Below are 16,064 nucleotides of genomic sequence, written 5' to 3'. Positions count from 1 at the left end.
AAAACAAGATAAAATGACCAATTATTTATCAGAAATATTATTATATATGTGTATCAAAATAACGTAACTAAAAATGATGAATTTATAGTTAAAGAAAAATAAAGTGACAAAAAATGAGGGAAAGATTAAGCAACTGATACGTGGTCAAAAAAATGTTACAGACACACACAAAAAGTTAAAAAAAAAAAAAAGAAACTTTTAGATTTGTCAGAAAATGTAAAAAAAAAACACACAAAATAGTGAGATTAGTAAAAACAGTGAAAAGTTATATATTATTATGAAATAAAAGAAATTTATTGTAAAATGAAAAATAAAAAAAATCATGAAATAAAGAAAAATTAATAACCTTGTATTAAAAAAAAGAATGATCATAAACTACTGCAGAGACGTGTATTTCGCAAAAGTATTTTGAGGTAAAAAAAAATCCATGTGAAAGCGAGCGAATAAATCAATAGAAAGAAATTATTATATATATATTTAATTAATGAAAATGAAAAATTAAGGAAATGGAAGAAAAACTCAACTCTGTCGAACAAGAGGATTAAAAAAATGGTAAAAAAAATAAAAAAAGCAGCTGGAGAAGAGAAGGAAACAATTTAAGAAGAAAAAATAAAAATAAATAAATTATATTGCTATAATCTCTTATTAACTATACAAGAAAAAAAACAAGAAAAAAAACTTACATCTTACATATAAATTATCTATATTTAGCGCTAATTTTAATCTTACCTATGACATACCTATGACTACATTATCATTATGAATTATCATTATTAATTATAAATTTAAAGAAAAAAAAAGTATATGAACTATAAGTACGAAAAAAAAACAAAAATCGAGAGCAAATAATGGAAAAAAGTGAAATAAAATTAATCTAATGGTGAAGAAAAAATATTTAGTATCAAATATTAAATAGAAGACAAAAAAATACAAAATTGAAATGAAAAAAAAATCGGAACGAACTTTATTGCGACAAAATTCGCGAATTTTTAAACACTGAAGGGTTAAAATCATGTTTAAAAAAAAAGTTTTATGAAAAAAAAATCTTCAAGGCCTAATTTGTTGTTTTATTTTTTTCTAAAACAAAAAGGAAAAAAAAAGAAAAATCTTCATTATATTTTTTTATATTAATTTTTACTTTTTTATATTCATCTCACCACACACCCCCTAAACGATTCTTCTGCTCTATATTTTCAATCTCAACTAGTGGTATTTATAAAAACAAACAAAAAAAATCTCAATGAGAGCAAAAAGAAGTGAAAACAAATCAAATTGTTGCATTCTCTTTCAAAATGTACCAAAAAAAAATTAAAGGAAACTTTGGGAGACTTGGAAAGACACTCAAATGAAAGGTCACAAAAGTATATTGAAAAGAAATGAAAATGAAAAAAAAACGTATCATAGAGGAAGAAGCAAAAACCACAAAATTAGAAAAAAAAAGGAATTTTGAATTGTTATTGAAGACAAAGGTGAAAGAGATGAAAATTGCAGAGAAATGAATTGTCAGATTACTCATTAATTATATATTAAAATATTATTATTATTATACATTTTACTATATTGAAAAAAAAAAATGAAAAATGGTGAAAAAATTCAAAGAATACAAAAGCACAGAAGGATCAGTGAATGAAGCCCCCCTAAGGTAGAAGGGGATACAAAAGAAATCATTTTCTTCGCAAACCTCAAAAATGGGAGGAAAGGTCAAAATGAAGGAAATTTCATTGAAGAAAATGATGCAAAAAACGGCCATTCGAATGGAGAATCTTTCTGTGCTTTTCGAGGAAATATATTTAAAAAAAAAAATGAGAAAAAGATCCAGTCGCATTTAAAAATTTTGTCGTTTTATAATAAAATGTGTAAAATTTATTAAGAAAAAAAAATAATGCTTTTTATTTATTCGTTATCCCCAATCCTTGCTTTTTTCCTTGGACTTTGTCGTTTGAAATTGAAATTTCTCTCATTTCTGCAAAATTTTCTGATTGTCTCTGGTTTTATTTTGATCCATCTTGAAAAAGGTAAGTTATTTAAAAAAAAGTTTATCCTATATTGAAAGAACATTGTAGTTCTGAAGGTAAGGGGTAGATTCTAATAAAAATCTTTTCTTTTCTTACAATTCGTCAGTTATTAGATTTTTGGTATTCCGGGAAAAATCTTATAGGATTTTTACGTTTTGTTTCTACCTTTAATCGTATTTTAGAAGGAAAATTATTATTAAATTATTATTATTATTATTATATTATTATTATTATTGCTATATTATTATTATATTATTATTATATTATTATTAATTATTAAATTATTAAATTATTAGTATCCCTAAATGAACATGTGCAAAAATGAATAATTTTCTTTTAACGTAATTTATTTGAATCACGAAATATTCATTTGAATCGTTTCCCGGGAAATTGTGTCGGAAAAGCGAGAAAATTGTGAAAAGTTAGAAATATGAATGAGATTTGGGAACAGATTTATGTTTTCTTTAATCCAAGACTAGAACCGACATCACAGATTTAACACTTTTGTGCCCAACATGAAACATAAGAATAGTAAACTGTAGTGCAGCAAAAGTGAATGTTTGGATGTCTAAAACACAGCTGATAGCTCGCAGTTGATTATGGGCGGAATTCTCTACTCAGTCAGGTTTAAAAATGTAAGTCGGTTTTAAGTCGATCTTAAGGTTTTGAGTCAGTTTTTTAAAGTTTCACTTAAAATTTGTAAGTCGGTCTTAAATTTGTAAGTTTGACTTAAAATTTGTAAGTCGGTCTTAAATTTTTAAGTTAGTTTAACAGTTTGCATATTTTTCAAAAAATTTTACAAATTCAAAATTAATACAAATTCAAATTCAAAATTTGTAAAATTATTGAAAAATATGCGATTGTTAAACTGACTTAAAATTTAAAACCGACTTACAAATTTTAAGTCAGACTTACAAAATTTAAGGACTGACTTAAAAATTTTAAGTCAGACTTAAAATAAACTGTTAAACTGACTTAAAACCTTAAGACCGACTTAAAAACCAACTTAAATTTTGAAGCCCGACTGAGTAGTGAATTCCGTCCATTTAATTCATATTAAATATAAAAATATAAAATAAATGAAAATAATAAAACAACGATTTTTTATATTATTGTTTAACATCGTTTATTTTCGCCCAAAGAATTTCTATTTATTTTTTTAATTAATAATTCTATTCACTTTTTGTGGCAGTAGTAAATCAGAGTATTCGCATACCTCCATACATATTTTTCATGCTTATTTTCTGTGTTTTCTTTGCAATCATTCCTTATGCTGAATACGCTTGTCATTAATTTTCATAATACTCTTTTTTTCATTTAATATTTAAAGTTCAATTTCATTCCCCTTCAGATGAATTTTGCAATAGGAATAGATTGAATTTTGAGAAATTAAAATGATTTTGAGAGAATAATAAAAGATAATCATGTTATTTTTTAATGCAGCCTCGTAGGCTTTAAGCCCTTAACTTTTAGTAGTGGGAATGTTGTTCAAACAAAGAAGATTTAAAGATTTGAAAGGAAGTCATCACACGAAAACATCAATTTTCTTTTAATTTATTTTCTTTTACTACAATCGAGGGGCATCGTATATTCTTCAATCCTTTGTTTTTTCTATATATTTCAATTAAATATTTTCACTAAGTTTTTCTTGTATTAATTCTCAAATCAATGGTAAATTAGCTTATTAGTTTCTCATTTTTTCTCATATTTATTGCAATTGAATCATATTTCTCATTTTCTTTTTATTTTACTTCTTTTTTTCTTTAAATTCCATTTTTATTTATATCTATAATATTCATTTTTATTTTTTCATCATTTTTTTTTCCTTTTTAATTATATAAACCGCTACTCTTGAGTACATAATACAAGTTTTTAAATTAGATTTTCTTCCTTCACTTTTTCTTGATTCGGTAGATCATTTTTTGTGATATATTTTCTTATCATTTTTTTTTAGTTTTCATTCCATTGTTTTTTCTTAGTAATGAACTTTGTCTTTTAAAGCAAATTGCCACTAATTTATCATTTTTTTCCTTAATTGGTAATTACAGGGTAAAAATTATTTTACACGCACTTAATTTCTTTTCAATCATTGCAATTCGTTTTGCGCTTAGTTTTGTTTAACAAATAAAAAAAAACGAAGAAACTAAAAGATTTAGAGAGATATTTTTTGCAATAGTTTTAGAGAAGGATCAGGAAAATTTAGAAAGTATTAAAGACATTTTTTTTTATTAATAATTTTGAAAATGTTTTGGATATTTTGAAATCTGATTAACCGTATGAAATATTTCTTTTTTGTAGGTTGATGTAATAGTTCCAGGGGCACAACTGGCAAATATTAAACAAATTCTTTTTCAATAAGAGGTCGTTACATCTTTTTTGAGAGGATTTATACCTTAAATGACCAAAAAAAAACTTCAATTTAATGCCCCTTTATGAGTTTTACGAATGAAATTTTAGAACTCCAAAATTCTAAGCATGAAAATTTCATTTCTTTACTCATTCCACATATAAAAATTTTTTGTTCTAAAAAATGTCAGTTTTGTTTTATTTTAAAAAAATTAAAAATCCGTGGTCCTGTATTTAATTTTCTTTCCATTTAACATTGTTTGTTTTTTTTTAATAAATAAAAAAATGTATTTGTTAAAATTGGTAATTTTTCTTTTAAATATCATTACATCAAAGGAAAAAATGTTCTACGACTGCCGCTAATCAGATTTATGTTTTTTTTTTCTTTTAGTATATCATAATACATCATTGAAGTATAAAATTGTGTAAGTGATATGCAACATTTTATTATTTTATATATTTTTATGTATATTTTTTTGTCTTAAATATTTCAGTTGAAAAGCGATTTTCTTCCATTCACATGGAATTTATAAAAGGGAGAGAGAAAGCTTCTGACTTGTTGTTTTAGTTATTTCTTTAAAAAATAATGAATAGAAAAACAAATATTACGAAAGCTTTGTTTAAGAATTAGCCCATGTTTGGTTTCTCATAGGAAACATTTTTTTTTATTTTTTTCTTCTTGAGCTTTAACCCATTTAAATTTCCTTTCAAACATTTCTCAATTTTTCTCAAACTCACTTAGAAAAAACGACATATTTCTTGACGTTGAATTCTAAATGAAAAAAAATATATTTTCAGAAAATAAATTCCAGTTTTATTTTTTTTTCAATTAAACTTTTAAAACTTATTTAAACATTAGGAAAAATACGTTGCACTTGATTAATTATTCCAAAAATATTTCCAAATAGTTTCTTTTTATAATTAAAAATAATTCTCAACTACCTAATTCATTCAAATTAGAAAACTTCTAATATTTAGCATTCAGTGAAACATTTTTTATGCTTTTAAAACCTCCTTCAAAAAAATTAGAGGTTATTTTTGTTCATTTTTTTCTTCGCTAATTCTTACATTTAAAATGTGTGTATATAGTACAATGTGATAAATATGCATCCAAAATTGGACAATTTTCATTCATTTTTTTCCTATATAGTCAATTCAATGGAAATAATAGTTTAAGAGTAATAATAAAAAACAATAGTAGCTTTTCTGCCATTTGGAGACTTTATTTTCAGACCTCCGCTGATACTTTTCTTAACCTCTCGTCCCATAATTATTAATTCATTTAAAATATTCATCTCCATGCTTCATTTTTTTTTGTATATTGTGCATTACATATAACTATTTATATATAAGTTTCTTTTTCATTACGATATGAAACAGTGATATACCAACAAGCCCATGATTAATTACATTACCAATATCATCAGTTTAATAAAGTTGTCCTTTATTCGTCTTTTATTGTTTTTTTTTCTTTACTATAATAGTGTTAGTTTACTTCAATTTTTTTTTTCATAAGAAAACTCAACAGATTTCTTTATAACTAATCGTTATATTTTTTTTAGATTTTTCTCTATTGTTTTTTATATAAAGAATAAAATGGAAAGTAAAACATTCAGTCGGTCCGAGCAGTTCTCATCAAATCTAACCAATTTGGGAAAAATTGTGCACAGCTTTTTTTTCTCTTTAAATATCTATTAAGAAAGAATAAATTGAAATTTTCGAAAAATGTGTGCTTTTCCCTGATTTTCTTTCATTTGAGCTTCATTTTTTTTAAAAATTATTTTCAAAGATTTTTTTTTCTCAGAAAAAATTGACACTGAATAGATTTATTTTTTTAAATTAATTTTTGCACCGCTTAGAAATGTTTTTTATAGACAAATTTACAAAGTGGGTGTTCAGAACAATCAACAATCCCTACACTATGTATAATAGCAAATATCAGGCAATCAAGTGGAATTTTATTAAAGTTTGTTTTCCTTTTAATGAGGACACACACAAGCACACAAATTCACATTGTCCACAGAGACGTGATGGCAAGAGGTTTTTGATTGAGAAAGAAGCACCAACGCACCAACAAAAAATGATTTCCTAACCTTGCCTTCAATGAGCTTTGTTGCTGTTCATGATCATCCCTCTTTTCGACTCCTTTTTAAGGATTCTCTTTTTGATTCTTGCACGCATTTTCTCGCATTTTTTCATCATTCAAAATTTTCATTTCAATTGCTGCTCATTTCAATTCCGTCGAATGCTTCTCAAGCGAATATTTTGTCTTACAACGGAGGAATAACAAAAGGGACAAAAGAAGAAAAAGATGAAAAGGATTCTTTGAAGGGAAATTGAATACCCCATAAATTCTACTTTCACACTGAGAGAAGGAAAATTATTTGTGGAAAATTCTTTTGTGTCTTTCACACTGTCAAGATATTTCTAAGCATTTTGGAATTGAAATAAAAATCATTAAGAATATTATTCAAGATTTGTTTTTTTTTATCTCTTTCCTATTTCAATGTTTTATTACCCAAATTGGGAAGTTTATAATCTTTACAGATTTAAAGTTTGAATAAAACTTTTCGTATTATTAAGGCGAATTTTAAACCCTAACTGGGTCTAATCCAGTAAGACTTTTTTAACCCTTACACGACCGCCATTTTCATATTGATTTATTGATTTCCGATATTACTTCGGAGAAAACCTCAAAATTCTTCTCTCTGTAAAAATCTAGAACTTCTTATAGGAAAATGATTTTTCAGCAAAGAATTGATTTTTTAAACCAAATTTTGAACTTAATTTTCAAATAAAAAATATTTAGGTTACTCCGAGCCATCTGAGCTCAAAAAATAATCAAATTAATAAGAATTTATTCTATTTTTGGCAAGTTTTACTAATTTTTACGCAATGATCCATAAAGGATTAAAAATTCTTTGAAATAAAACAATCTTCCTCCGATAATTTATTAAATTTAAAACTGAAACATTTTTCATTGAGCACGACTGGATAGTTTCAATAAATTTTCATTCTCATTTACTTAATTACTTCTCCCCTCATTAAGAGTTTTTTTTTATTTTAATTAATGTAATTGCATCTCCTCTGCAGCATATCTTTGCTACTGAAACGCACCTCAAAAAATAAAGAGAAGAGGAAAAAAAAACAAATCCAGAAGGATTATCAGTGTGTATTAAGCATCCTTTTGCATTTTATCGTAACGTAAAAATCAATGACCCAAATACGATTGTTTTTGCATTACAAAAGCATCTCATCTAACAACATTTTTCACAATACTTTGCATTCTTTTCCACATTTTTTCTTCTCATGTTATACAGCCAAAACAATCTGACTGTGAAGTGTGCCACCCCCTCGGTGCCATTGAAATTTTCTCTGTTGAAGCTTCTGTGTGAAAGTGAATGCTTTGGGGATAAAACTGATATCTTATGTAGGATACATGGGGGTGGAGGTTATAAGATATCCCCCAATAGGATGGGGAAATGAGGAATTGAACAATTTTCCTCAGGGCAAAAAAAGGCATGCAACGCTATAGTTTCACAAATGGTGAAAATAGCATGAAATTGCAGGGGTTGGGATTACTCTGTGTATGTATGTGGGGGTGTATTATCGACTTTTGAGCATGATTTCCTTGGAAGATAGGGCAATTTGCTCGGATATCTTCAATAATAGATCAATGAAAGTTCGGGGGGTGGTTTTACGTGGTTAAAGGAAATCCTCTTTGATGCACACTTCTTGAATATTGAGTGGCATTTTCTCTCAAGTACTTTGAAAAGTGATAGCTTATACACCCTCAAAAAATAGAAAAGACGAGAAAGTAGTTTGAGGTATATTTCAATCTCCCAACAAAGGAAAAGAAAAATATTTATCTATGGGAAAAATTCACTTTTCTGCTCTTTAAAGGGATTAATCATTCGAAGCTTTTTGTTTTGTGAATTTTAACCAAAAAAAGGTTTTTTTTTAAATGATTTTTTTCTTGATCTACACCCTGTTATCGTGTCACTTGGTGCGCGCTATTCACTCACACACACACACACACACACACACTCACCTACACTAATTAATTTTCTTTTGCTAATCTTGTCATTAATTAACCAATTAAAGCAACAATTTCCCCGCGATATCCTCTAATGTGTCTTGATGATGAATTTTAGGATAAAGCAATGAAATTCAATTAAATTTATTAAGAGGTTTTGAAAATGCATTTGAACGTTTTTTTTTCATGAAATATCAAATTCAATTTTTAATCATTATTTGACATTTGCAAATGTCATTTATCTGACATAAAATTAAACTGACAGTTGTGTCTGTCAAAATATAAATTTTTGATTTCCTCAAAAATGTTAAATGAGTAAAATGAGAATAAAGAGTTAAAAATATATCAATTAAAATCAAATTATCTTCAATATAACACACAGTAATAATTCCCAATTACTATGCAATTAACACTAGATGGTTTCTTGTAATTGACTGAATAACAACGAGAAACACAATTAAAATTCAAAAATACTTCAGTTGATTATCCACATTAACACTTGGATGATTTATGTGGACACCGTGGCCATTTCGAGTTTTTAAGTCGTCATTGATTAAAATGTATTGGACCTATCGTGATAAATAAATTAGGTGAAAGAAAATCCGGAAAATATTTTTCTTTTTAAAAGATAATTAAAGTCAAAGTCGAAATTATACGCGGAGGAAGAAAATGGACACAGTGCCCATTTAACCCTTTAAGGTTTTTTGGGTCATACGCTGACCCAAATGTGAAACATTTTATTTTTCAATTATTTATGAATGTAATTGTTTTTACATATTACAAATGCATCAAATTCACGCATAAGGTGTCAAAGAAGACGTTCTGACTGAGAAAAGTCCTCTAAAAAAATTCATAGAATAAAAATCGCGATAAAAGAGCGCATGTTTCAATGTTTTTATGTTTCACGTTGGACGTTAAAGGGTTAAATTCTCATACCTTTTTGACAGCTTTTTGAGGTTATGTTTCCCCGAATTTTCCAAATCAGACTCTCTTGTTAACTTTTCCGCATGAAAATCATTAGTGTGAACTCATTTTATGGCCGGAAGTGGTCAGATAGTTAGTTAGAGAACTGAAGGAAGTGATTATTCAGGCTCAATATGAAAATTGGTAAAATTGTAGGAAAAAATTGATTTTTATTGGCAATTTTTCATTGCTTCTTCGCAGCTTTTTTTCATTATCAATATTTTTGATAAATTATTTAGAAATTGAGTGCAATAATAGGGGAAACCGGGGTAAAAAGAGTCATTTTCGAATTTTCAAATGCCAATTTCTCCCAAGTTATAAATCGGAAAAAATTAGGGTGGAAAGCCCTATACATCTACAATTTTTGACAGTAATTTGGAGGTTATGTGATCAGTACTTTGGGAGTTAAAAAAGAAAGTAAATTTTTGGCCCATTTCCCAAACTTTTGCGTATTGAGAAAAACGAGTGTTCCGAAGTTTTCCTTCAGCAATTTTCCAATCTGATAATTTTTCTCACTAGCTGGGTTACTACAGAAAACATTGCCAAGGTGTATTCTTCAATAAATTTTAATGATTTTTCTCTACAATTTTTTGAATCAAAACATACCCCTTGGGGTAGATCTTGTCATCCCATTTGTTGCAAAATGGCGTGTTTGAGAAAATCGCAAAATTCTCTGTTTTAGTGCATATAAATGTGAAATTCCTTGTCGCGGATCAAAAGGTGAGAAGTTTAGCTATCAGCTACTGTCAATCTCTCAGGTGGAAAATCATTGGAAATGTCGGAAAATTCGACAGACTTTATTTAGCCTACTGGTGACTATATTTACCCGCCGCGTTTAAAAAAAGTCAGAAGCGGAAGGGTTTAGGAAAAGCTCGAAAACTCATATTTCCCGTGGAGATAGAGAAAAATGGTCTGAGACAAAGTTGTAGGCAAGGAAATTTCCTATAAGAATGACCTATTGAGGAAATTTTCTTGTACTTGGGGAATCCTGCAGATAAGGATTTATGCAAATTGACTTTTTTTACCCCGGTCTCCCTACTTAAAATAAATTAAGAATTAATTAAACTTTCGATCCTCATTCAATAAGCAAATCTACAATTAACAAAACATTTAATATTTGGCCTTTTTTATAATGTTGGACACGATGGCCATTTTGTTCCTCCGCGTAGGTAAAAAGTGTTCGGTCCCCCAAGTGTTAAGTACATTAAAATTAAAAACTTAAAAGCTTTTTGTTCTGTCACTTTTTCAGCTAAAGATAATAATCTATAATTAGGTGGGGCGAATTGTTCATGTTTCACATTTCGTGGAATACCAACTAATTTAATCAAATTGATCAAATTAGTCACCCCATAGTTCAATTTTATCAACAAAGTTTTCCGAGAACGTGAATATTAAATTAATTCTTCATACAAACTTTATGTAAAACATTAAATGCATTCTCAGAACCTCCCTTTGAATGTTTCCTGTCAACAGATAAATATATAATATTAAATTTCAATCAATAGAAGGGTATTATGTTAATTAAAATTCTTTAAATAATGGTTGACCATGCGGTTATGAGGTTTTCCAATGAATAAATTCAATAATAATTAAATTGACATGATTTTTTCTCTATATAATTTTTTTATGTTCAACGCGATTTACGAATAATGATTTTTTTAAATTTAAATCTTCTACTACTAAATGCATTGAATTACTTTAGTTTTTCTTCTTTCTATATTTCAGCTACAACTATTTACAAAATTTATTCTTCCATCAGCTAAACTACACTTAAAAGTTACGCTTTTTTCCTCTAGTTAATAAGCATCAATAAAAAACCATTGGGCGACCTAAAAAACCCACGTTAAATGCTATTAACTAAAAATCACGTCACATGTTTTTTCTTTGCTATTTTTTTTATTACGCTAAAATTCATTGAGTATTTTTTTTTGTTTAATTTTATAATTTTTTCAAAATTGTTACTGGGGGTGTGTTAATTTTCACAAATGTCTTATACGTTAATTAAAACACTCACGCGGGGGTGTTTTTGTTGTTGTGTAACCATCAAACGTGAAAAATTGTTTTATTTTGTAAAAAGAAATTTTTGGTAAAAATTTGTCTGTTTTTCTCACATGTATAAGATGTATAAATATTCATCAAAATGTACCTATATAATTTATTTGTCACAATAAAATGAATAACTAGAGAGAAATATTATCGAAATTTGTTATTGATTCCTTGTGTAAAGTGGATTGTGTCTGATTTTTCTTTTGAGAAAATTTACATTTCTCAAACTTTTTATTTAATGTATAAATTCTCGATAATTATGTAGGTATATAATGTTTCTTTTGCAAAATGCAATTTTTGAATTTTCACACGACAGTTGATTATCTCTCTCTTTTTCATCTTGTTCCTCTCGCGGATCTCTCTGTGAGAACTCAAACTCTTTCCTTTAAAAAAGTTTTTTTGTTCATCCTTTAAGATTAATAAGTTTCTTTTTTTTTGGTGTTTTTCTCATTTTTTTTACTCATAATTCAGTTAGTTAAATTCTAAAATCTTTTATTCGTATTTCATGACTTAAACAGTCATATTATGCTTTTCATTTCACCTTCAATGTACCTTTTATTTAACCATTAGATATTTTATTACGTAGATAAAATAATCCTCAGTCCATTAGAGCTTTTTTTTCTTAATTTTCTGTATTTTTTATATCAGTTTTTTGCATAAATAATTTTTTATTCCTGGGAATGTTTTAGTAGATTGAATGAATTAGAAGAGTTTGGTTAAGAAAAATTACGTTAAATTATTGAAAGAATATTAGAAGCTAAATTAAAAAAAAAAGATTCTTAGATAAAAAATAATATTTAAAAAGATATTTATTTATACAAAAAATTGTTCGGAATTCGGTCTGCGGGGGATAAAATGATGATTAAAATGCAATTGTTTGCATTCAGCGACGTTTTGAAAATGTTTATTTTCTTCTTCAGGCTTCTGCAGTTATAGCATTTTTCATCATTGAACAGGGAGGGGAAAGTCTGCACAACAAACTACCCTTAATTAAAATTAAATTAATTAATTTTAAACTACACAGCAACATAAATCTTGAAGTTATTGCGCCTCCAGTTCAATTAAAATATTCTTAAATTCTTTAAATGCTATAAAAACATTCAAAATTAATCCTGCATTCAAATAAAAAACTTTAAAATATTTAAAGTCTTCGTGATTAATCTAGAATTAAGAGAATTCTTAACTCAAGAAGACAAAATTTCAAGAAAAAAATTACAAAAAAAACCTTAAAAGGAGTCTTAATCGTATTATAGACTCCTTCGAGGAAATAATCGAATGTTGACGTCATTCTTTGCATTTTTGGGGATCTTTCGACAGTTTTTTCTTCGTCCTGATCTCTGTCTGTTTGGTAATTTTTTATTCTTTTCGTTCCTCTTTAAGATCACGTGTTATTTCTTCAAAGAAGGACCCAAATAAGATTGAAGAAACTTCTTCAAAAAACTTTATAAAAAAAACCATAATCTCCATGAATTTCCAAAGAACATTATTTATGGATAAATTTTAATAGGATTTGAATGATTTTTTTTCTTTTGTTGAAAGGTTCTGGTATAAAATGGTTTTTCATTTAGCAATCTGTACAAAAATGGAGATAGAAAATGTTAGAGTATATTTTCTGAAATAGTCCATATAGCGATAGAAAAGGTTTTCATATATAAGAAGAGATAGATAGGAAATTTTGTTAGTTTGGCCCATAAATTTTCTTCATTTTTTCCCGCAACTTTCATGCAAAATCATCCTTTTCCCCCTATTTTATCATCCTTTTCACCCCACTAGCTTATATGCTAATTTTATCGCATTTATTTTCTATTTGTTTTTCCTTTTTCTTTTTATCTAAAAATGTACCATCAAAAAGCGTTTTTTCTGTTTTTTTTTTCTTTCATTTTCTTCAAGGAGAGTGAGTATAGATCTACATTTATTGTAGGTAATTTTTAATTATATAAAATGTCTTAATTTGTAGTTTTTTATTGGAAACTTACGCGGTAGTTTATTGTCGAGATATTCAACTGAATCGTGCGAAAATTCATTTTAAAGTCTTTCTCAATTTTTAGCTGTGTTTCTTTCAGACACAGCTTTTGTGTACCGAGCAAAATCGAAAGTCGTCAGATCGGGCTCAAACTTGGGATGAGCACGAATTAGGGTCCCCACATTCCAAAAAACGTATGCTAAAAAACGTATGTCCGTCCGTCCGTCCGTCCGGAACCTTTTGCTAAATTACAAGAGAACGGTAATAGATAGAGACTTGCGGTCAACGGCAAAGTTTAAATATCGACCGGAAGACATCCGATTATGAGGTCAAATCCACCCCCCCACCCCTCCGTCCGCCATTTTGAATAACCTCAAAATTTTGTTTTCGCTATATCTCAACCCCTGTAATAGCTAAAAATCTGAAATTTTGATATGTTGTAGGGGCCATCAAGAGCTTTCCAACGATACCTCATTTTCGAAAATCGGTCAAGCCGTTTAGCCAATATGGCTGCCACAATTTTTCATCGAAAATCGACCATAACTCGAAAACGGCTTGACCGATTTTGATCAACCCGGGGTCAAATGAAAGATCTCAACAAACCCTACAACTCTCCAGAACATCCGAAGTTTCAAAAGTGACCGCTAGGGGGCCAAAAATCAAAAACAAAATTTTCGATGAGTTTTCGATTAATATCTCGAAAACGCCATTATCGATTTGCTTCATTTTTTGATATGTTATAGCTGACTATATTATCTAGCTCCATGCCAAAAATGAAGAAAATCTATGTCGCCGTTCTCGAGATATAGCCTTCCAAAGTTGGCATGTCATATCTCGGGTTCTACAAGTCCGATTTTAATCAACTCAAGCGCAAATGAAAGGTTTCGTGAAGCTCTACAAATGTCTAGAACATTGCAAGTTCGAAAAATGACCGCGAGAGGCGCTAAAGTCAAAATAAAAATTTTCGAAAATTTCGAACTCGAATATTTCGAAAATGCTATTATCGATTGACTTCATATTTTAATATATTATAGTTGAGGTTAAGACCTTTCCAACGATAGCTCAAACTCGAAAATCTATGGAGCCGTTCCCGAGATATGGCGTTTTAAAGATTTCTTGGGGGATGATTTTTCAACTTTTCCCGACTTTGCGCGTATTTAAATGAATTTGCGTTCTAGTTTGCTCTCACAAAATTGGTACACTGAAAGAAACACAGCTCTCGTAAGCTTGGTCAGCTTACCAGTACATTTTTTATTCATTCCTTGCGAGGCAAATTGCGCCAGGTAGTGCTGCATAGGGGTTACATAGGCAGCACTACAATGGGTATAGAGTTTGCCAGGAAGGAGTGGGTCAGCTGTTGGAGGGACCTGAGTGTGGGGGGAGGGGCTCTATTCAGTGTCAATTTTTGAATTGGTCGTGGTGGAAATGGCCGCACTGGCGCTGTCTTTCGACGTGATTGTTATCGATGGGATAGCAGATTGCGATGGTTCGCACTGGGCGGGATTGTAGGTGGGCAGGAAGGGGTTTGTTGAGGAATACTGAACCCTATACGTGCCATAGGTGAAGCCATTCCCACCAGCACCACCGTATAAATCAATGTTATTCGTCGTGCTACTGCTGTAGGGGGATGTGGAGCCACCACCATTTGTTGTGGCACGCGTAGTGTAGGGACTACCGTTTTTGGGTAGTGTCCCGTAGAGCAGTGCACTGCTAGAACTGCTCGTTACCGACTCCGTGTGGGATGTTGCGGTGTCACCGTTAGCCGTGGTGCTGGCAAATGTTGGGGAGTGGCCCGTACGCGCCATGATGGATGCAATGGTGTCCGTTGGGGGTTGGTACGCACCCTTGGATGTGGATGCAAAGGGGGAACTTGTCGCCGATGTTGCGGCACGTGGTGCTGTGCTGCTATCCATTTGAGTCTTACGCAAATATTCCGACGCCAGTGCACTCACGGATGATGTGGTGTCCGTCAGGCGACTACTCAAGCTCGTCGAGGGGAATTGGTAGCTACCGAGAGTGGACATAATTTGATTTCGCAGCATGAAGCTACTCGTCTCCGATGTGGCGGTTGAGGATGGTGTGATGGTGGAACGCAACGGTTGACCGTACGATGATGATGCTGCTGACATTTTGGACAAATAATTCGTGAGCGATGATGTGTCGGTGGAGTTGAAACCACTGCGAGATGCAATTTGCTCTGTGGTGGATGGATTGATGTCACTCGCGCCATTCTTCTGTGGTTTCCCATTGGCATCCGTGGGTTTAACCGAATGCGAACTACCAGACTCCCTGAGGCGTACCGTCGATGCGGATGCCACAGAAGACAAACTCATTGCTGGCGAAGCACCTCGCTTGACTGTGTCGGTGCCTTTGGGGAGGGCATGAGAATACACAGAAATCCAATTAACATATCACAACCTCATGCAACATCCCCCCTGACAGAAAAAAAAAACTTCCCCAACATCCCCTACAACACGTGAACGTTCGACAGCCCATAATCTACTTTTTCAACCTCAATTTTTCATCACTCACCCCACATTAACGTTTCAATTTTTTTTTCGCAAAACCTCGTGTGCAATTTCGTGCTACAACCCACCCCCAAAAACTCCCAAAGGGTTGCTTTCCCAGTTTACCTTCTCCCTCTAAACTTTACAATCCAAAAGGGCTCAACCAGACGAAACATTTCCCACCCATT

At 30.1% G+C, this 16,064-nt stretch overlaps 1 protein-coding gene across 8 annotated transcripts in view; it reads right to left on the bottom strand.

Moving 5' to 3' along the window:
• Nucleotides 1-11,062: 11,062 nt before the first annotated feature.
• Nucleotides 11,063-16,064, bottom strand: part of LOC129787298 (rho GTPase-activating protein 100F) — a 65,613-nt gene continuing 60,611 nt past the window's right edge. For 6 of the 8 annotated variants that reach the window (XM_055822759.1, XM_055822763.1, XM_055822760.1 and 3 more), the window contains one exon: nt 11,063-15,737. In XM_055822759.1, coding sequence (XP_055678734.1) covers nt 14,758-15,737 — 980 coding nt within the window. In that variant the 3' untranslated portion in view covers nt 11,063-14,757. The remainder of the gene's footprint in view (nt 15,738-16,064) is intronic. The other 2 variants (XM_055822765.1, XM_055822766.1) reach the window with 1 other exon arrangement.

Source organism: Lutzomyia longipalpis, chromosome 1 (genome assembly GCF_024334085.1).
Source record: "Lutzomyia longipalpis isolate SR_M1_2022 chromosome 1, ASM2433408v1".
Lineage (NCBI taxonomy): Eukaryota > Metazoa > Arthropoda > Insecta > Diptera > Psychodidae > Lutzomyia > Lutzomyia longipalpis.
The sequence above is the reverse complement of the archived record's forward strand: the minus strand, read 5'-3'. Positions and strand labels throughout refer to the sequence as shown.